Consider the following 22,395-nt stretch of genomic DNA (forward strand, 5'->3'; position numbering starts at 1 on the left):
AATTGCGGAAGACTTAGAAAACGAATAGAAAAGTCTAATTAAAAGTCATCCATTTGTGGAAAATATATTTTGTTTTCATTTATTGTTTATTAAATCTACGGTAAATGTCTAGATGATGGTTGGGTGGGATCGAAAGAGGAAGTCTCCCCCACCACTGTACCATAAAAAGTTCGTGACGATCTCACCCCCATAAAAAGTTATGGGAGTTGAAAGTTGATTATTTTGACAATTTACATACACTATTATTCAAATAAAATTCAATAGAAAAAATATTTTCAAGCGGGTGGAGGTGGGGGATCGAAAGAGGGTGGTCACTTGAACAAAACCCGATAACCTAACCTAACCTTCCCTATTGATAAAGATATTTAAATAATGTTTTATATAACTTTCTCAATAATTTCCACAAATTTAATTTAAAACTTAATACGAATCCCACTGGAATATGGATTTCCAGATTCTAACCTTGCCTTATTGGCGAAATCCCCATAACGGGTCAAGATACCGTTAAAAGCGTTTCGTCGCCTATCTCAAAGAACATGCTCAGCAATTTCGCGTTGTCGTTACACGATCTCCAACGTTATTGCTATCGTTGGTTGCTTCCGAGTCAGTTCAGCAACAGCGTTGGAGATCCTGCATCGACACCTAAAGTTCGTGAAGATATCTGTGACGGGCGACGAAACGTCAAACACTTTTAACGTTACTATGATCTATCAAGGGAATTTCATCAAAAACACACGATTAGAACCTGAAAATCAAGTTTGTTCAGGTGACAGCCGTGAAAGCTTAAATCAACTTCTGCCTAGTCCACCACTTTATAGTTTCTTAAGTAGTTACAAATTTACTTATTTTATTCAGATTCAATGCCATATTATTCACCATTTGGATATATTCATGTCCCCATTTCTTAATCAAAGTTTTATGAATATGAATCAGTTAATTACTAACTAGATATCAACATTATGTTAAGCAGTTATCCACTGTTAGCACTTTGAAAACTTTTGACGCAGTCAAACCCTAGAAAAGTACATTATCCCATCACTGTTACCCTTGTGTTCAAATTAATCAAAACTTAAGGAACGTGTTTAACTTGAATGGGTACAACTAGTAGGCACTTACTGAATAACTTACGCCATTAATGTTATTAATTCTACGGTATGCGCAAAGTGCCAAACAAGATTTACTTTTAGCCTAAAGGCATATATGTACCTATTAATCCGAGATCTATACATAACAAACTAAACAATCTAAACGGATGCTTTAAAAACTGTAATTTGAGGTAATAGCGACGTTTTTCATCTCTCTCGACCTTGACGTATGTATAATAATAATTAATAGCCAGTGCGGATTTTAATCGCTTGAAAATTCGACCTATTATAACGAATCCATGCATCGCAAGCATAAAAATAAACACACAATGCATCGTAGACACGTGAATGTCATCATGGAGGTGTTATTTTTACTTCGAAAGCGTCTGTTTCCTGGAGCTTATCGAGCATTAGTGTTAATCAGGTCTATTTAACACATCTGGGTGCCTGTCACTTGTGATAGTAGGCTATTTTTTATCTTCCAGAAACAGCTGCATTTGTAGAATTAAAATACCTGACTTGAATCCTCTCATCGTCGCTCAAGAAACTTTTTATTAGTTTAAATGCACTAATAATCTAATTTAACAAATACCTACATAAATAGTTTCTTCATTATTATTATCTGTGTATAGGTAGGTACTGTTTAATTGAAGATTCATTTAAGTCAATATAAAATTATTGTAATCTGTACTATGAAAGTAAGTGCATTTTGTACTTCACATATCTCGTTAGAGATGAAGTTGCAGTTAAAAATACTGACTTATGCAAAGTGAATATTTAGTCTAAAACGGTCTCATAGCTTGTAGTCTGTCCAGTGTTAAATGGCCTTCTGACAAGGAAATTATTATCGCGTTTGTCTTCATCAAATAATGTTTTTATTCTTGTTGAGATGCCACCATATTTAAGTTCTTCTCTTTTGCATGTCAACGTCTTAAATTACTGTTACATACATATCCATACGTAGCTAAGCAGAATATTTAAGATGCATTTTAGTCTGAAATATACAAAGCTTTAAAAAAATCATTTAATAATTTATATATAACTGAATTTAAACTATTTAATTTAAAGTTGGTATTTGGTTAAGGACTCCAATCTCTTAAGCCCAAAGCCCTCATTGAAGTGCTCTAGCTTTTGAAGTACCAATTCCATTTTAAAATCCAAGAAGTTCGTATTAGGAATTACCTATTTCGAAACCAATTAGATTTAAATGCCTAAGTGCCTTGAAAACCCTTTGAATTAAATTAGACCATTGCTTAGCATTCGGGAGGATTTCGGTTCGAATCCGGGTCCGTCTGGCTTGGTCCAAGCTTTTTTGTGGTTTCCTTGGATCACTTAGGAAAATGCTGGGGCAGTAATATTCCACAGATAATCTTTCATTCTCTTCTGTCTTCATTTCGTCCGTCTCAACTTTCTCACCCGAACCACCACCCACGATTCCTGAAAACAGGGTTGAAGAGGGCCTTCCGCCCTACCTTTCAGCGTAGTCCGGAGGGACTGCCCGCCCACCAACATTACTGGCTGGTGGGAATGAAACACCCAAAAGTTTTTTTTTCCCCCCAATAAAATTACAGCGCTTCTAAGCCCTGAAAGGACTGGAAGCACATTTTCAATCTCAAAGCACGAAAGCTCTGGGTGCATTTTATTAAATTTAGTACTTCTGAAGTCAAATAAACCGTTGGTCATTTTCTGATATTTGAATGGTTTGAAGTTTCTGTGAGCAGTTTTAAAAATCCTAAATAAGACGAAAACATCGGATGATTAAAAAATATCTTTTATTGCATATACTTATGTTTCTCGTTCGAGAAACGGAAACAACGCAACAATTTTTATGTTTCGTGTAAATAATTACTGTAATTTATAATTCATATGAAAATTAGGATTTCTAGAAAAACAACCTTGTGCATATTAGTAGTTTTGACCAGTAACAAATAAATTGTACTAAAAGCAGTAATGACTACCTCTTCTTAATTGGTAACAAGTTGGTTCAGTAGCCAAAAGCTCAGGCATTCGCCCAGAACGAAGTTCAAAAAAACTGAGTAGGTGGAACACATTAATGCAGGAACGATTAACATAAATTAAAGGTTTCAGATTATCGACTGCTTAAAGTAATAACTCCTTTGAGATATCAATTACAGAGACCGGCAAAATTACAACGCATACATTAATGTACAATACTGTAATGCGCTTATGAATTTTAAGGAGCAGTTTCGAGGAAGAACTATACGATACATGATACAATAACAATGACTTGTAAATAACAATAAGAGCGACCAATTTGAATTCTAACTAAAGAAACGATTAAGGGATTTGGTCTTTCAAGGAACTGTATGGATAAATTGATATTCATACACATTCTATTCCTAACATTACACGTCACCACGTAGGTACTGAATTTTAATGTACCTATGTACCCATACGATGACATGCTTGTATGATACTAGAAAATACTAACATTAGTCATATTTATGTAACATTAGGTTCAATATTGAAATAAAACTTTTACAACAGAGTCTAAAAACCTTTAACTACTGAATATTAATGTATCCAGATCCAGATTCGAATCATAAATTGCAATTATCGTCCGTTTCACCAATAAACTTTTTGTTCGTATACCTAAAAACTTTTTTTAATGTCATCTTTTCATGAGTTTTCATAACTATTGACACTATTTTTTTTTTTTTAAAGTCATGACAAACTCGCATGTCTGACAGAAAATTTCAGTTTAAATATATTACATAACGAAACCAGTCTACACACACTTGAGTAAATAATGTGTTTTCGTTATAAAAATCATATCAGTAGGCCTTATCGTTGGTTGTGAGGTATACATCGTATATCACTTTTTTTGTACAATATAGTTCCATCCAATTAACCCTTGTTTTTCTGAACGATGGACGTAGATGTTTCGTAGAAAAAAAAAACAGGGCAGGATCATAGCTCAAAAGTCGTGCCGAAGGACTCCAAACCGTCGAATTTATTGACCGTGTATAATCGGAAATATGCATCTAATATGACAAAGTGGTCAATAAATTTTTTGTTTTCACTATTAAATGTTTAAAAGTTATTCGGTTTTTATTCAGAATAAGGCTAAACCACTTAAATTGTCACTAAGGGTAAAATATTTTAGGAATACTTAAATATCTACAGTATACCCAAATGTATTAGGTAATACATTTTACGTTCTAATCCAGATTTTAAAAATAACCCCTCCATAAAGGTGTTTGTGTGATTAAATGTAAAAATTGTGATGACTTTTATGTTGGGCAATGCAGCAGAATCATAAAAACTAGCCTTAAAGAACATTTATACAGTACGAATGTCTCGTATCATTGCATTTTAACAACTACACAATGAATGAAGATTCAAAAATTTTATATATGAATAGTAAAAGATCTAAACAACATAATTTACTTGAAAACTTTAAAATACCTAGCGAAAGTTGTCTATTGAAAACAAAAACTTGAAGATGATTACAAATGATTTACAAGTTACTGCTGCACCACTAATTAAAGACTTAGAAATCCCAGATAACTATAAATGTAACAAATTAGCGTATTTGTTAGTACTTTTAATAAATCGAATTGTATTTTCAATTATGATTACATCCTGCAGGTATTGCCGATCTCTCTGTTTTTTTGATACTTACAATACTTAATTTTTTCGTACTTTTTCTAATACGAGAATCGTACTGAGAGTATCGCAATATTATACAGAGTGTTAACAAACCGAGAATTATCTAACTTAAATTGATATAAATCAACTTCATTGTAAATTAGGCAAGTTTGTTAGATAAGTACCTATCATTTCAATTTATCGTTTCTGCTACTGGGTATTAAGTATAAAAAAGGGCATTTATAATAATTTTTTGTCTGTTTAAACTTTCAAGTTCGGCCCTGTGTCGTATAAATTATAGTGTATGATTAATTTTTCTTTGCGCTGATGGTGTCCGTCAGATAACGTTTAGATTAAGGTGTTGGATACTGAACAAGCAGGCGTGTCATGGGTCTCAAAAACAAAAGGTGCCGGCTTATGTGGATCAGTGTGAGAAACGGCCCTTGTCTTATTGTATAAAGCTAAGAATGTCCGATGCACTGTACATTATCCTTACACGGAATACCTTTTTTTTTTAAGAAGTTGAACTGCCTGTCTCATGTACACAGGTACGTGTTGAAGATGCCAGGAATGATTACCGTTAAAAATTGAGAATTACGTCTTTTTATCGATCTTTTCTTAATTTGCATACCTACCCACCGTTGCTCTTAATAACGACCAATTAACAAAAGGCGAGGAAAAGAAAAATAATTCAAGGATATCAAAAGGAGATATATAAATCTGAACTAAATTTCCACAGAAATATTTAAACGTGATTATTTTGCCTTACCTGAGGTTCATCTTCATCATCACCATCACAATGTTTGCAGCCCAAAGACTGGACACAGTATATATTTTCTGTAGCGCTTATCACTTGCGTTTTGCACCCATACAGAGCTGTAGTACAAACATGTACCTTTTTAATAATCTGCCAAAATTTTAAATTAACCGGCCGCAAGTTCAAAAGTGATTTCATTTTGTTAAAAGCAGCAAAACTCTGAGCAATTTTTGTTATATTTCTAGCGTTTTTTTCATACTACATTATCTAACTCCCAAAAATATTTAAAATCGACGTTTTTTTCTTTCGTCTTTCGTCTCCTATATTTATATTAGGTCTAAGTAAAGTATACTTTTGCATCCCTTGATGACTGTCATATTTTTTCTTTTCTTAATTCCTTTCTACCATACCTATCTTGAGACATAGCACATACCTGCATTGATTATTTGTTTATACGCACATTTGCCTAATGAAAACTGTGATTTTATTGTTGAAGAGGCACTTGGTGAAAAGGTTGATGAACCTTGCAAGTATTGTACAGTAAATACTTGCAAATGTCAAGCCAGCTTACTTCCTATGCATGTACCACGCAACTGTTCAATGTCAGTTTAAATATATTCTTGGTATTCGTTTCGTTTCTTCCTCATCATAGTATGTCCATTCTTAACAGCATTATGCACTGACATCATTCTTGCAAGAATGTACGTTTGTTTTCCAAAATAAACTTACAAAGTTGAGGAGGCTAGTAAAATGTCAAACCGGGAAATGGGCAAAACGTGGAAAAGCACAATATTTAAATAATTTAATAGTAGGAATTTATCGAAGTACCTATTGCAGTTCTTTGGGTTTTAAAAGGATCAACAGTTCGGAAAAATACTGAAAATTCGTCATCAATTTAGATTAGACGGAAAATTAGAGGAAATTCAATCGATCAATTATAATGCTGTAATCGATTATGATAGTGGAACCATACGGATCATTTTTTTTTTACTTTATTAAAAAATATCAAACTTTTTTGGACTTTTTGAACGTCTTTTAAATTTCACTTTAGTTCGTCTACAATTGTGAAACTTATTTGTTAATAAAATTCTTATTACTCATTAAATAATTTTAATACAAACCTAATATTAATTATCATTTCAAGGTGAGTTAAATCGGTATAAAAATTATTAATTATTACATGAAAAAATTTACTCTTTCTTTTTTAATTTCATTTTCCTTACTTTCCCTAAACCTTAAATTTGTCTTTCCCGGCGCCTTCACCATAATATGATAACTTTAAAACTGCAACGGTTATACGTTATAAAGTCTAATAGATATTAATAACCATAAAAAAATAAAATTTACTATCACACTGCGAGCACTGACACTTTTTTAAATACTCATGTTTGATATGAATAAACACGTATATACTTCGTATGCTAAAACTAAAGTTGTCATTGTCTAAAAATGACAGAAAATATTTTGTTGATGTAAATAAATAAACGAAAACTATTTTACAATACCTTTTTTATAATATCCCTCAAGTATTTTGCGACCGCTACATTGCTTTAAATAGAAATGACCCATCCGCATCACCGAAGTGAAAACTCACCCCTCCTGTTGAATCCTAATGGAGAAGATATGAAAAACCCGAAACCGTCACGTCTTGCCGAAGCAATATTCTTAAAAACATCTCAATACAGCTATTCAACGATGGTTATTACGCGTTCTCGAAGTTTGCTTTGCTATATGGTTAAATTTTCGAGTATAATTCTTCTCTGCGTTGGTTTATTAATGTTTGCAGCTTTTATGTCCCAGCCTAAAATGAATCCTTTCAAGCCGAAGTGTAACAAGGACAAAATTACACAAAACACAAGCACATTATATATTCACGTTATTCAAAATAATGTCACGCTGTGTCCGCAACAGTTACAAGAAATAGAGGAAATTGCAATTAATTTTCCTGGAAAGACGATAGAATTATTTATTATAAATACGGACAAAGATTTAGAACAGGCCGACAACAAAAATTCTTCCGCTTTATGGGATAATAAACTAAAAAATGATCCAATAACATTTCAGTGTAGTACTGGAATATTTTTTAAAAATGTTAAGAAGAGTTCGAAACATTATTCTCAAAAAATCACCGGTGTAGGACGCAGTTGGTACCGTACAAATCAACAACAAAGATCGGTTGAGAATTTTCCTCGTAATATTAGTTTTCCTCGGTCGTTTACTAGTAATAATAGAGTGAGAAAGCCCAAAATCGAAACAATCAACCAGCTTCTAGATGCCTTTCCAAATATAAGGGTAAAAAGGAATTATTTTGGCGAATTATTTAATTCTACTCCGTTGGAAAAAACATGGAAAAAGTTAAATTTACCAACAGCGATGTTTGCTGCAAGAACAGTCAGATTATGGCAAAGGGGAGGTATTAGCTTTAGCTTATTAACCGAAGGTGATACGTCACACAAGTGCAAATATGAGCAGTTACATAATACTGGCAAGTTACCCGATATCGCAGATAATCTTGATACCAAACAACCGTTATTAAACTTGACAATCAAACCATTGTCAAATTTCTTTCGCGAAATCGCAATTATCTACAGGAATCTATCCAAAATCACCATGATCTCGGTTGAGAAGAAAGCCGACGATGAACCGCTCATAGGAAAATTTATCAGGTTTGGAAAATACAGCTTTGAAACTACAGGAAAGGATGTGGCAACCGTTGACAGTGAGGGGGTGTATATGACGGCCAAGCATCCCTGTCACGATTTTTTTGGCGATCTGATACTTAAACTCAAAAACTCGGATAAAACCGCAAAATATAAAGATGTTTTGAATGACAGTCTGACCAAATATTGTATAAAGAATTATATTTATACATAATGTGCAAATTTTCTTTTTTTACTAATATTATTCAACACTAAGACAAAAAATCCAAAAACCATTAAATGTGATATGAAATCAAAATAGTTTATACAAATAAAAACTAAATGATGTTTGTTGGTAACATGGACCAATTCGGTTAATTGTTTCTAAAAATTTTCGTAATAATCTGAGTTAGGAAAAGTTGTCCTGGAAATTGGAAAATTCGAGAAAAGCTCAAAATGTTTTCTATATGGGCTATAACTCAGGATTTGAACAATTATTTTCCAACAACTTTTCACAGATAATTTTGTTGAAATTTTGATAGGACAACTTGTGTTGATTGTAATAAAATGAATCAGTCAAGGGGATTGTTGTTTTCCAATAATTGAAACGTGTCCTTTTTGCATTTTTTTTTTTTTTAATATGCATTAACATGAAGTGGAAACATGTTGGATTATATTGATTCTTCGAAGATCCTTGATCCTTGAATCCTCCAAGAATTTTGAAGGAAAAGGTCCTGCTTGTTTCAAAGAAATTTTGCAATTCTGCTAAGCTTTTATTGATTTTATTACAGAGGATTCTATATTATTGTAATCGCGACATTCTAAATATTATTATTTGATTGTGTTTCTGGGTCTCAAAATAAATATGAATCGATTCACATTTTCCGACATTTTCCCACATTTTCCAATCCAATTCTACGTCATAAAAAGTTTAAAAATGGCGCGATTGCGTTAAGGAAGATTTCATTTTTTTAGTCCTTGATGTTATATTTTCCGTTGTTCAGATGGCGAAAGGACACAGATCCACTAGTTTTCCATTAAGCTCGATTCGAGATGGCAGCATAATCGTAACTGAGGTACCAACAAGCGTTCGAGCTTTACATTTCGTTCGCTTCTCGCATCGAGTGAGCACGTTCGCGGTGAAACGGTCTGTCAAAACCTTTGAATTTATAGTGTGTTTATTTAAACAATCCGTCCGCCAAAAATGCGCAATTTAATAAACGGTCTCTATTCGGACCAATAAAATTAAGTGCTTCTGCATGATCGCAACCGTAGTTCCTATTTAAAATAGAGTGTGTTAAAGAGTGCAGCAAAAATTGTTCTTGGATTAGCACACTGCGTCGAGGTGAGTTTGTTCGGTTTGCTCTGAAGTATATTTAGAGTTAGTTCTATAAAGACGCTATGAATTAAACGCCTTCTGAAATTTCTTAATTTTTGTAATTCTTTCGAAAAGTTCTCGTATGTGTTCTGTAGAAGATGGACGAGGCTTACGATTATACGGAACGGTAATGTAGCAAGTGAGTGTGGATTGTCGGCTTTCAGTTCTATAAATAAATGTCATTTTGTTGTAGTATTTTGGACGCGACTGCTTGCTCCTCTGCTTTCATCAAAGTTTTTCGTCGTTTTTGTTTTTGAGCGCGTTGCAAGAGCGCTCATTTTTAATGATGATACCGTCATGCGGAGATACGAACAATTTCCATCAGTTGCATCCTTTAAAGTGCACGTGTTGTTTGCACGCAGCTTTAGGGACGTCGGATATGCGCCTATAAAAAATTCAATTTGCATAACAAATCTGCATCAGCTAGTAATACATATATGCAATGTGTATGGGCATTCCAGTTCCAACAGGTTTTTTTTTCGTAATGCTGTTGATTGTCGTAGGTTGTTTAATTGCCTAACTTTGGCGCTCCCATATTTGGGCACCGGTGGGAAGATCGGCCATATAGACCATTGCAGAATTAAAATAGAATATTTCGACCCACTTCCCAGTTAGATTCAACTCCTTCCTTTGATCGTTTCAAGTTGGTTAATTGCAACAGCTAATTAAGCACTGAAAGAACAAGCGGAGTACTCATCGTCTCGTGCTCTGCATCGGTATCAGGATTCCTTGTATTCGTCGTTCGAAACGGGCCAGCGTTTTGTGAGAGTCGGGGTTTATTTACGTATCATTCAATGCCATTTATGCTGCCAAAAAATTTGTGCTAAAGGGCAATGTACGAATCGTTTGTTGGACGTGTATGTTTAGACAACAAAAGGAATGCCATGCAACGCTACTGTATTTCTAGCCGTCACCATTTGACTAACTACAATTCTTGCATAGGAATCCACATGCCTTATTACACTTCCTGCAAGTCACATATCATAGCGTTAGGTCTGACATTTAGATTACTTAACATTAGATTATCGTAATAACAATGACATTAATAACGAGACAAAAATTGTCCTTTATCTTTGATTGTAAGTTGATGCAGTGCATTATGCATTAAGTCGACATATTTTTTATTTTTACCCTGCCCATGTTTAGACTAATGTGAAAGTACATTTTACTAATCTATTATGCTTAACAAATCAAACCAACCGAAATAGTGATAAATCCTGAAGTCATCATCATCATAAGGTCGTCAGTCCTAAGACTGATTGGACACGCACCTCTACTCCTTCCTATCCTGAACTAATCTTGGCATTCTCCTAAAATTAGAATATCCCACATCTTTAACTATTTGCGAACAGTAATCTAACTAACTCCTGTTTCTGCCTCTAATATGTCTCTGACTAGACCTTCATGCCTGAGAAAGTGTCCTACCAACCTATCTTGCCTATTCCGTATTGCCTTCCATGCAGTGCTGCGATCTCCTATTCTTTCTAATGACTCTTCATTTCTAACCTTCTCTATTCACGATATCCTCATCATTTCAAAAGCTTCTAACTTTTTCTTCATACAGCACCGCGCTCCAAACATACACCTTTAAAATCCTGAAGTATTATCATAAACTACCTATTCTTAGCTCTTTAAGGAAATCCAAAAGCTGCTCGATGTGGAAATTATGAGCAAGAACTTTGTGATCTTACTAATAAGGGAAGGATAAATTATCCTTTTTCTTCGATATAATGGAAACTAAGCACAAAAGAAGTCTAATTACTTAAGACATTCATCGCTTAAGAATTATAGAAATTCATTTTTACCGACGATTTCTTGTTATTCTGTCTAATTTCCTTTTCAAATACTTCCACAAAAGCGAAGATATGCCTTAAGGATAGTTAGCTTCACTTGCTGTGTCAATGTTTCGAGTGTATACATAATCAGTTGTAAATGGATTTAGCATTTCAATACTTTCTAGAAAATACGAAAGAATGTTCTTGGGCATCGGATATTCGTTGGTGACTGTAAACAACAAAACTAAATGAAACTTTAATAAAAGAAAAACAACTTTTATTTCCTGTCCTTTGATGAATACAAATAGAAGTAACGTAATGTACTCGTGTTGGTCTACGTATGGTGTACATGAATTGTTTTAGAATTAGGATTTCCTTCACAATTTTGTTGGTACACAAAAAAATGCAGGAAAGATTAGAACTACTGCCACAACTTTTGTTCTTGATTAAAATTAAACTGAAATGATTTTAATTGCATGCACTAATTAAAAAAGCAATATTTTTTTTTGAAATTCTTATCTCGGAAGTGATAATCTATCATCGCTATTCTGTAATTTAATTCGTAGCTATGATTATCTGAAGCCTTTTTTGAAATAGTTTATGTTTCAGTGGTGCCAATGAAGACATAATATAAGATACCAAAATTGATTACAGAAGACTAACATAAAGTTACAAAACTAAGGGCAAAAGTAAATGAATCTGTAAATAATTCGTGGCGACTAGGAGCTCGCTTATAATATAAAAAGTGGTTTTTGTAACTAACGTTTTGAAGTCCTTCTTTCGGTGAATAATCTCGCAATCTGTAATGTACCTATTTAACCGTCCAGCTATTTGAAACTATTTATCCTTTAAAATCCTTTTAGTAATTTTCTTTATATTTTACCGGTCTCCGGTCCTTTTAAAGATCATTCCCTTAGGTACTAAAGTATTTCAACATGAAACTAGTTCCACTAAACCCAGAGAAGTCCTTCACTATTTTATTTCATCAAAGTTCTTTACCTTTAATCATCTAAATTGTATAAAGCCTTGGATTGAAAAATAAACATGTATTGCATATCTATCAAATTTTACAACTTTATACTTAAATATGTATTATTTTGATTAAATAAAATAATAATAATGTTTCATAAATTTCATGAAGTTTTATTGAATTTCTTGTCATATTTATGCCAGAGTATCACATCCAATGCAGCAATTATTATGTATAATAAAAGAAGTGATATTTATTCCGTTAAGAATAATAAATAAAATACATATTGCATTTGTTTACTTAAGTATCTTCGATAAATATTGAGAGTGAGAACCTTGACACCAAAAAGTATACTATTACAAAACTTGAACGTTTTCAAGTGGAAGATATCAGAATTGATGACCGAGAAATTCCTTAATGGGGAAGTAGAAAAAGTTAAGTATCCTGACCAAAAATTAGTGCGTGTGTGTAAATGCCATAAATGTTCTCAATCATACTTTTGTTGCCGATAAAATGTATGTACATTGCGATTGGTGGAAGCAAAGAACTAGATTAAAGGAACAAAGGAAAGCGCAGTGATTTTAAAGGTTGAGCTTTCTCAACTATTAAGTTTTTATTCATGGGAAACGGGTATATTATTAAACACCGGAAACGAATAGCCGTCCGCTTTGACGACAATAGTATACGTATAATAAGAATTGGTCCAAATTGCATTTGAGATTAAGATTATGGAGGATTATATGTATAGGAGCGATAAACGTCAATGCCACTACAGAATGGTAATGATGGAGGAATATTTGGAGGCAGGAGACAGATCACATTGTGACACTGAACTTTGAACGAGATATTAAGGAATATTTTATAATGTTAATAGTAAACAGAAGCATTAAAATACTACGTGAAGTAGGTGGTTTAATAAGGGGTTAGCAATTTAAGCACGTAAAGAAAATTTGACAAACAAGCAAGTGTAGATATAGATAAACTTCTCTTAAGTTGAAACTTCTGACAATCTTCGACCAAGTGCTTGACTGTTTCAAATTTACTGATCGGAATGACAAACTGATCCATTAAAAGAAAATTATGTCGATCTTCTCTTGTTCATTGAGATTTGCTTTACGCCAAAAATACTAAGAAGACTATTTGATAGTTGGCTAATATAAATGGATTTCAAGGATTTTAGTCGTTCCGGGGATAGTGTTCGGATGGGGGTTAGTCTTGTAAGGGCAATATTCTGCTGCTAACTATTAGTAGTGCAGAATAAAGCGGAAAAACAAAAATTAATTAGCATTGGTATTTGTGATTGAGAATAAGAACGCATAGACGTTTAATTTGCTTTTGAATTTTGTATTGTACTTACATCTGCCGTATGCTTTAATTTACAATATGGACCATGTACATCGAACCCGATTGTTTGAAACTTTCTTAATCTAAATTGGAAGACTTGTAAAACTCTCTGTAAACTATCTATGTAAACTATCTATCTTACAAGATGGAAAATTATCTTTGAACTATGTGAGTTTTCTTTGCATTATGTGAGCTGTCTTGGAAACGAAAAACTACAACTTAAGTTAACTTGAATATGTAAATAAAAGGAGTGGAATGTAGGAGTCCCTTCCTAAATATTATGAATTACAAGCTTCATTGGTCATTACAAATGGGGGTGGCTCTGGTAGACACAACAGTCTAAGATTTCACCATCTGACCCATTTCCGAGTGAAAGTTTAAACATTTATGGGACAATAAAATTAAACGCTTTGAGTCCTCGATGGACCTGCACATCACAATACATAACTTTATGACAGGCTTCTTGCAGTCAACTCTCACCAATTTGTGTACACATTTAGTCTTGAGGTGCCATCCACAATACTATTTTTAAGCATAGGCATAAAAGAAACCCTTCTCGAAATTGAAACATAAGATTTTGATTCTGAAAGAAACTATTATTTGAAAAAAAAAACAGACATTAAAAGAAACTGAATTTTGAGTGAAACGAGTTGATGAATAGGAGTCGAACAGGTAGTGAACGTTAAATCTTCCAAATCAAAGAAAATCCATTGGGTTTTCAATTCCAACCATTTATGTATTAATGCTGAAGGAAACAAGGATCGGGTGGTTCCTGTGATCTATAGTATAGCGCAAAGCAGAAGGAAGGTCATCTTTAGCGTCCTTTTAGAAATCCTGGGAATGAGTGAGTGGTGGTTGGGTTGGAGAGTGACAAGTTCGACCACTTGAGGCTATAATAATTCCAGGTTTATAGGATTTTTTGTCGAGTCCGATGTTATGGTTGATATTGGATGTGCAACATGATACATGAATGGATTACTGTATTAATTATGGAAGAGTTGTCGTATTAATAAAAGGGCTCTTTTATTATGCCCAGAACGTCGTCAACCATATGGGTAGCTCCGTCACGCAAAATGAAAATGTAGGTGCCCCAGATATTTGAAGCGTGTGGTTGGTTATTGCTTTCAACAACGACGACGGCAAACTGAATGTTTATAAAATGCTACGTATGCACATACGTGTGTTCCGAAATTCGTTTAATTACCCCTTAAACAACGCGTTGTTTACAAAGCGCGTTTCTTATGAGCCGTTTACGTTATAGGATCGAATCAAGGACTCGTTGAGAACGTGTTCCACGAGAAACCTGACCCGAATCGGCGGACTGACGGCAGACAACTAGTCTTCTTGTATAATACCTACTTCATAACATAATAGTTGCTTTTATACACTATCTACTAGTTAAGCCCGTTTGGATTATTATACAAGTGCCATAATTTAATCCTTCAGTGTTATTTTTTTTTTAACCGCGCCTGTTGATGACTGAAGTAGGCGATAGTCTGGTTTCTGAAACCGCATCGAAAGCTTCTATTGAATAGAAAATTCTTAGCAGAATCTTTAAATAAAACAATGTGATATCATCATTATCACCTACCGATAGGTGATTTACCCAAACTGCTTATGATGTGGTGATTTAAAATAATACAATTGGGTTTCCTTCCTCCCAGCTACAAATTCTGGCGAGCGAGCAGTTCCTCAGGGCTGCGCGAGAGGGCTGAACGAAAGCTTCCCTCAACCTCCATGTAGTAGATAATCGTAAAAATCTATTCTTTCTTGGTGGTTTAGGAGAGAAGTGAAAGATTACTTGTAGAATATTATTACTGCTCCAAAATTTGTCTTGGTGTGATCCAAGGAAATCATAAAGAAACTTGGATTAGATAGACAAACCTCGCTTAGACCATGCCGCTCATTGCGTGCTGATAAGAAGTTCATTATCAGCTCGAAGTTTTTAAAGTTAAAATTGATATTAAAATTCTCCTCACAATAAGTGCCACCGTTTATATTTAAGAAGATCGGCATCAAAGAAAAATAACAAAGACATTTTGATGAAACTCTAAAAATTATAACATTTATAATTAAGGAACCCCTTTCAAAATACCAAGGAAAATAATTTAAGGGGCAGATATTACATGAATTTTCTTATCATGAAAACTGCAATACAAAGTGATGTGAAAAGAGAGAAAGTATTCTTTATTCTTACACAAAATTCGCCTTTAACACCACATTTCGAACCCTCCTAACCTTTTCCTTACCGGCGCACCCACCGTCCATGTTTCGCACCCGTACAGCGCCTTGCTCATCTGTAGATTGTCAGAATGATTAGCCGCCACGTTTTCAATTAAAGAATCATCATCATAAGGTCGTCAGTCCTAAAGCTGGTTGGACACGCACCTTCATTCTTTTCCCCAAAACTAGAACATCCCATATCCTTAACTATTTGTGAACAGTAATCTAATCTACGTCTACCGCTATTCCTTTTACCTCCTGTTTCTACTTCTAATGTCTACATTACTAACCCTTCATGCCTAAGAAAGTAGTCCTAGCAACCCATCTCGCTTATTTCTTATTGATTTCTATAGCACCCTCTGTTCTCCTACTCATTCTAACGTCTCATTTATAACCACTTCCATCCATTCGCCTCTAACACCACATTAAAGTGTATAAAAGAATAGTGTCCACCCATATGCGCAAGTGAGTGTAACTGAAAAAAAAATACATATATACGAATATACCCTCCAATATCAACCTGCTGAAAGAACAGTCTAGTGTTGTTTTTTAAAAGCATATTCGGAATACCATTTCATTTAACGTAATGAGCCTGGTAACACTTCTAAAACCTTTTAAGGCCATTTACATTCTCGCTATATAAGAAACATTAGCATCTTGAGAATTCTCGAAGATTGAAATCGTGACAATGTTTGTTCCGTTTCTGTGAAAATAACTGATTACGTCAGCTGGGTCACACATAACTATTTCTAATTAGATTCGTTTATACGTTTTACTTTATGCTTTTTAAATGACTTGACAAACGATTCAACGCAACCATGAGGTTGTTAAACTGCTCCTTAAGTATGCGTACAATCTTCGCAAGAACTTTTAGCATAACTTCTGGTTCGTGTTTCTATTTATTTAATTATGTTCCTTTTCAGTGTTAAGTTAATCGAAAAAAATTACGCCAAACAAATAGATAGTCGTATAAGTAATACATGCTACAGAAGCATTGTTTTCTGTATGAGAGATAGGTTTAGTAATTTTGTTTGGAAAGCTATAAAGTTCTAAATTTCTAGTTAAAGTGAAAACTTTTACTGTAAAGACGTCATACTTTCGCCATTACATTTACAGCTTTCTCAGGAGGTACCTACACTACAAACTTTAAAAGTTTTTATATGTATAAAAATTAATCAATGGTTTTATCTGTTAATTTTTTTATGGTTTTTATTACATTTTGTATCTTTCGTGAAGGATTGAAGTAGCACCGATAGTATTCTTCCTTAAAACTGTTCTTGTAATAATTATTCTCGGACTAAATTATTACAACTAAATGAAGTTAAATGTTCATGCATTTTATGGAATATTATGTCTTCCTTTGTTTGCTTAAATATATGCTCAAGTAAGTGTATTACAGGAAAAAATAACAACGCTGCAGATAAAACACGATAGTGATGTTCGCTTCACCAGACAATCCCATGTATTTTAAGTGAATAATCCACCTGCTCGACGTAGGTTGTCTAAAGGAATTTTAACAACTACTTCCATTTAGTTCTTAAAGGACATTGGACATGGACTTTTACTGTGGCAAAAGCCAGTCTCCTTTTATGAACAGTTACAAGCAAAAAATTAAAATTTAAGTCAATATTGTTATCTAATGTTTAGTATCAGATTGTTATCACGTTATTAATTCAGGATAATCTCTGGAATTATATGTTGAATTTTCAATGCGTCCTACGTTTGCGACACCATTTTTCCTTCTGGAACAGCTAAGCTGTGATGGATTGACAATGTTTATGATCTGAAGTGAGCACTCTCATTTCCTGTTAAGTATCTACCTTTGGATATTTGTGAACCTATGGGTTTTCATCGATATTTTTATGGAATAATTACTAAATGAACTGGAAGAATAGTCAGCGCACCGAGCAACAGTATCATGAAAATATTGCTTGCTATAACTAGATACGACTTATTCGGAGAATTGCCCCAGATATTGTTGATTTTATCTAAGCAATTATCAACTTGAAACATTGGCATTTGTTTGCTCTTCATTAGATACGGTCCGAAATATTGCGTTTGACACTGTCTCATGTATATTAATTACCTGCAAGTCGAATAGCTGGGATCTTTTTGCATATTTAAATGAATAAAATATGTAAGATGGCGTGTGGTGCTTCGCAGATTGACCCGTGTCTTGTACACGTGATCTAATCACATTTAATTCTACTTAACTGAAGAAACAAGAGCAGAAAGCGCTCAGACGATGAGCGCCTTGGGCGTAGGCGACGCAAAGGATGTGCCAGTCGAATTGGATTTTCTTCTTGTACCGTTTAACTCATTTAGCAACTTTAACGAGCACAAAATGTTGACGATTTACGAACTAACAATCGTTCTTCTTAACTCTGTTTTCTGTTTGAACTTATTATTGTCATATAAAGTTGTCAGTCACGAAAAACATAAAATTCTGCAAACAGGATAACATTATAAAACGGTTTCCTGACACATATTTCTAAAAACTACGACTCGTGCCTTAAGGGTTCCGTACTGTTATATAGCTGTAAATAGTAGTAATTATTACTTCATGATTATCAATTAAATCTAAACTTTTATCTGAGGCAGCCAATGTATGGCGAAACACGTGTAAAGTTTTATCGACTAAAGGTCGAAAGCATTCAATTTTTCAACCATATTATTTGTTTGGTGTGGACAATGCCACATTGTATTAATCCATCAAGTCAAAGAAATTCAGTTTGAGTTATATTAATCTTACATCATCATCATAAGGTCGTCAGTCCTAAGACTGGTTGGATACGCACCTCCACTCATTCCTATCCTGAGCTAATTTTCGTATTTCCCTAAAACTAGAACATCCTAGATCCTTCACTATTTGCGAACAGTAATCTAATCTAGACCCACCTCTATTCCTCTTAACTCCTGCTTCTGCTTCTAACAAGTCTCTGACTAGATTTTCATGCCTGAGAAGGTGTCCTACCAACCTATCTCGCCTATTTTTTATTCACATCGGTAAAGTTGTCTATTCTCCTACTCTTTCTAATGTCTCTTCAATTCTAACCTTCTCTATCCACGGTATCGTCATCACTCGCCGGTAACACCACATTTCGAACGCTTCTAATGGAAAATTTACATCCGATTTCAATTTTTCAATAGTATGAAGTATGGTGTTCAAGTATTTACTAATTTTCTCTCTGTGTCCATTTGTGTAACATATTCACGACTCGTTGTTGCATTCTGTTGCTTTTTCTTTTGTGTACTTAATTCTATCATTGTTTTTGATCGAATTGAACTGCAGACTCATTCAGGTTTGCATTGCAATTGTTTAGTTGTCAATAGCGCATAGAAAAAAATGAACACGTTTAGTAAATAAGCTTCAAATTGCTTACGAATTTATTTCCGAATAATGCAATTCATTACTATTCACTCGTACACGTGCACACTCACACATTTTCATTGTTGTATTGAGTTACATCACATCATCATCAGCATCGTTAACCTACAGAGAAGTAAATGTGTGCCTACAAAAAGCTGTTTCAAAAATGTAGGCGCAAAAAGACGAATAAGGAATCGCCACTCGCCCGCACATTCCGTTGAAAAATTACGACACTTCCTCTGTTTAAATAACGACAACGTTAAACAAATGGAAGAAAGAAAAAAAAAAGTAAAAGGAGACAACGTTGTCTCGGCGCAGTCGGATGAAAAATCCCACGCGTGCTTAACACTTATTTCATTCTTCTAAAAAATGTTGACATTTACACTTGTAGTAGTAGTTTAAAACAGAATTGAATTTATACTTAATGGTATTAACATACGTAATCCTAATGGGAGACAGTTTTAAGGCAAAGGTCGTGTTAAGAAAATAAATAAATGCCATCTTCATCAATGGTTCGGTGGATACATAACTCCTAATTTACTTAAGTTCGTTCTTATTTCGGTTTAAAAGGAGCTATTAAAGGAACCTCCTTTATTAATTACGTTAGTGTCAGTTTTCAGGTCGCCAGTCATACGACAAAGGAATAAAAAGTTGAAAAAGCTCAATTTAATAATGTACGATAAAATGAATGAATTAAAAAATTGTTATTTATTTTAAGAAAAACAACAAAATCAGCGACTTGTTAACAGGACATCAGATCACACACTTTTTAGGTAACTTTAGGTCATACAGGTGCTAAATTTGATCCTCGAGGAATGCCAGATAGAGCTTCAAATGGATTTGAATAGTTGCTTCCATGTTTAACAGTTTGGATTCCAGCATAACTGCTGAGCAATGACAATAAATTCCCTAAAATACCATATTCTTACAGCTTATTAACTAACGAATAATTTACGATTAACATTGTCAAAAGCCTTTAAAGCATCAAAAGTATCACAATTTTCACTGAAGGCTTAGCTATGTATGTATTCATTGAAGATCAATAAGTGTTGATTGTTGATTGCCTGGAAATCTACCATATTTATCTGGAATGATTTTGGTAAACAGCACCATCTCAAGGATTTTGAAAAATGAGTTTATAATAATTTGCTTTCGTCATTTTCATATTTCAATAATGATTCCATCGCTCACAATTGAGTTAAGCAGTATGTGCAACCCAGTGACTAATTGCCCATAAGATTTTTTATTAAAATATGAACTAATACCATCAGGTCCAGCGATGCACTTGTTTTTAACCAATTGAAACAATTAATTAACTACTTCTTGTTTTGTGATACTAAATTCAGATCATGAACTCGTTAATAATTTTTCTGATTTTGCTGGTAAGTATATTTTTTTAATGTGTGCTTATGCGAGAGGAAGTACTTCAAATCAAGTTCGACACCTTATCGTTTAATCTTGCTACGTATCGACCACTGTGTGAAGTAGAGGAAGTGCGTGTAACGTCCACGTTTAACTTATTGTACATATTTACCGCAAAGAATCGTGTAACAGGTGTGTGAAAAGACTTGTGATTTACACATGGAAATTTGCTGGCAAACACTCGTTTCATGTCGTGCCGGGCTATCTATCGGTTATAACGATCGAGGAAACTAGGAGCGCCGTTTTAAAACACTGGATATAATTTGTAAGGAAATTTATATCCTGTCGAAGGAAGAAAGAAAGTTTTCGCCGTAGCCGACAGTAACACCTTGAAGCATTTATTTGCAATTACCTAAGAATTTTCCTAGAAGGTTTCACGTTTCGAACTTTCTATCGTTTACATATTTCAATATTTTAAGGATAAAAGATATGAAAATTAGCTTCTAGTCCGACGACCAACAACAACTGTGAATTCTATGGATTTGGTGTTCCTCAAAATCAAAATACGGAGTAAAAGCTGATAGTTGTTGATAAAGGATAGTACATTTTGAGTTTAATTTTTTGTGTTGCTACAGTACTGCAATGAAAATAAGAGAAGGTATATTAAATATTGTAGATGTTCGCAGTTTTATTCGCATTATGTTAAGCTGTGCAGAATAATTGGGTGTAAAGACAAAGAGAGTACATTACTTGAACATAAATGCTTGTCAACGTGCTATGTACACGCAGTATACATACGTACGTGCATTTAAAGCAATTTATGCAAACTCCTATGTACTACGTTGTCTGTATGTGCTTGTCATATATAAATAAGCATTACATACTGCATTTGAGTATGCAGATAGTAAATGTGCATTATCAGTATGTGTGTGGCATGTTTATGTGTATTTTTATGATTAAATGAAATTGACTGATATGTAACATTCGTACACCTCTAGCTATCTAAACTGGCGTAATTTTGGTGAAAGTATGGAATACAATTATTTAAATAATTTAAGGAAGCATTTATTTATTATAGGCTTTCTTATATTTGGTTGAAATTATAACAAGAATGATAATTTCCTAAATAATTTATATTTTATGTTAAAGGAATTCCTTTACGATTATTTATTATGCTTTCATATGACTACAGTTACTATCCTGTTCTTTTTTGATAAATATTCTTCTGCTGCTTTAAAAAACTAATTTTATTCATTGTTATTTTGGTTAATAACAGAATAGTATTTGAATGCCATAACTGGTAATAACTAATCTCACCAAACTTGATTAGAATTTAGGGAGGACGAGGGTTTTTAATTTTTTAGATTCCTCAAACGTATGTACATATATAATTATATATTTAATTAAATAATGTAACAGCTTTCAATAATATTTTTTTTATAACACTGCCAGATGGTATTGTAAGGACTCTACTTGTTATTATGCTGATATTGCAGCTACTAAGATGTCGTGGGTGTCACATATTACTTCTAATAAGGCTCTAGTTGTGCAAAGTATCTAGGCCAATAAGTCATTTAATCTTTGTACTAGTTCTTACGCGTACATCCAAATAGACCTTTGTATATGCAAATTTTACTGCATATATATACCTACATGAATAAGGTAAATAGGCCTTTTGTATATTCCTTAACTAGTACCATAACGAAACCACATTAACTTAAAAGAATTTATTATCGTCTCTCCTAGATACTACGAGGGTGGATTGATAAGTTTCCGGCCTAACCAAGAGATGACGCCACTAGGCCTACCTTGAGGTGACATTCTATAGTACCATCCTTGGATAGCTTGTAGCTATAGTTTCAGCCCGATCTCCTTGCTAG

At 33.7% G+C, this 22,395-nt stretch overlaps 2 protein-coding genes across 2 annotated transcripts in view; both read left to right on the forward strand.

The window, feature by feature from the left end:
- The first annotated feature begins 6,887 nt into the window (after positions 1 to 6,887).
- On the forward strand, positions 6,888 to 8,352 carry LOC108732922. Its single transcript, XM_018463923.1, has one exon. The coding sequence runs from the start codon at positions 7,015 to 7,017 to the stop codon at positions 8,326 to 8,328; it is 1,314 nt and encodes a 437-aa protein (XP_018319425.1). The 5' UTR covers positions 6,888 to 7,014; the 3' UTR covers positions 8,329 to 8,352.
- An 824-nt stretch (positions 8,353 to 9,176) lies between these two features.
- Positions 9,177 to 22,395, forward strand: part of LOC108732902 (serine/threonine-protein phosphatase 2A regulatory subunit B'' subunit beta) — a 77,957-nt gene continuing 64,738 nt past the window's right edge. The window contains exon 1 of the mRNA XM_025979904.1: positions 9,177 to 9,438. The gene's annotated coding sequence lies outside the window, so the exon portion shown is untranslated. The remainder of the gene's footprint in view (positions 9,439 to 22,395) is intronic.

Source organism: Agrilus planipennis, unplaced genomic scaffold (genome assembly GCF_000699045.2).
Source record: "Agrilus planipennis isolate EAB-ADULT unplaced genomic scaffold, Apla_2.0 scaffold22, whole genome shotgun sequence".
Taxonomy (NCBI): domain Eukaryota; kingdom Metazoa; phylum Arthropoda; class Insecta; order Coleoptera; family Buprestidae; genus Agrilus; species Agrilus planipennis.

What these genes read in the sequence shown, in the direction of transcription:
- LOC108732922 (XM_018463923.1), top strand. Translation starts at nt 7,015, where the DNA reads ATGACCCATCCGCATCACCGAAGTGAAAACTCACCCCTCCTGTTGAAT.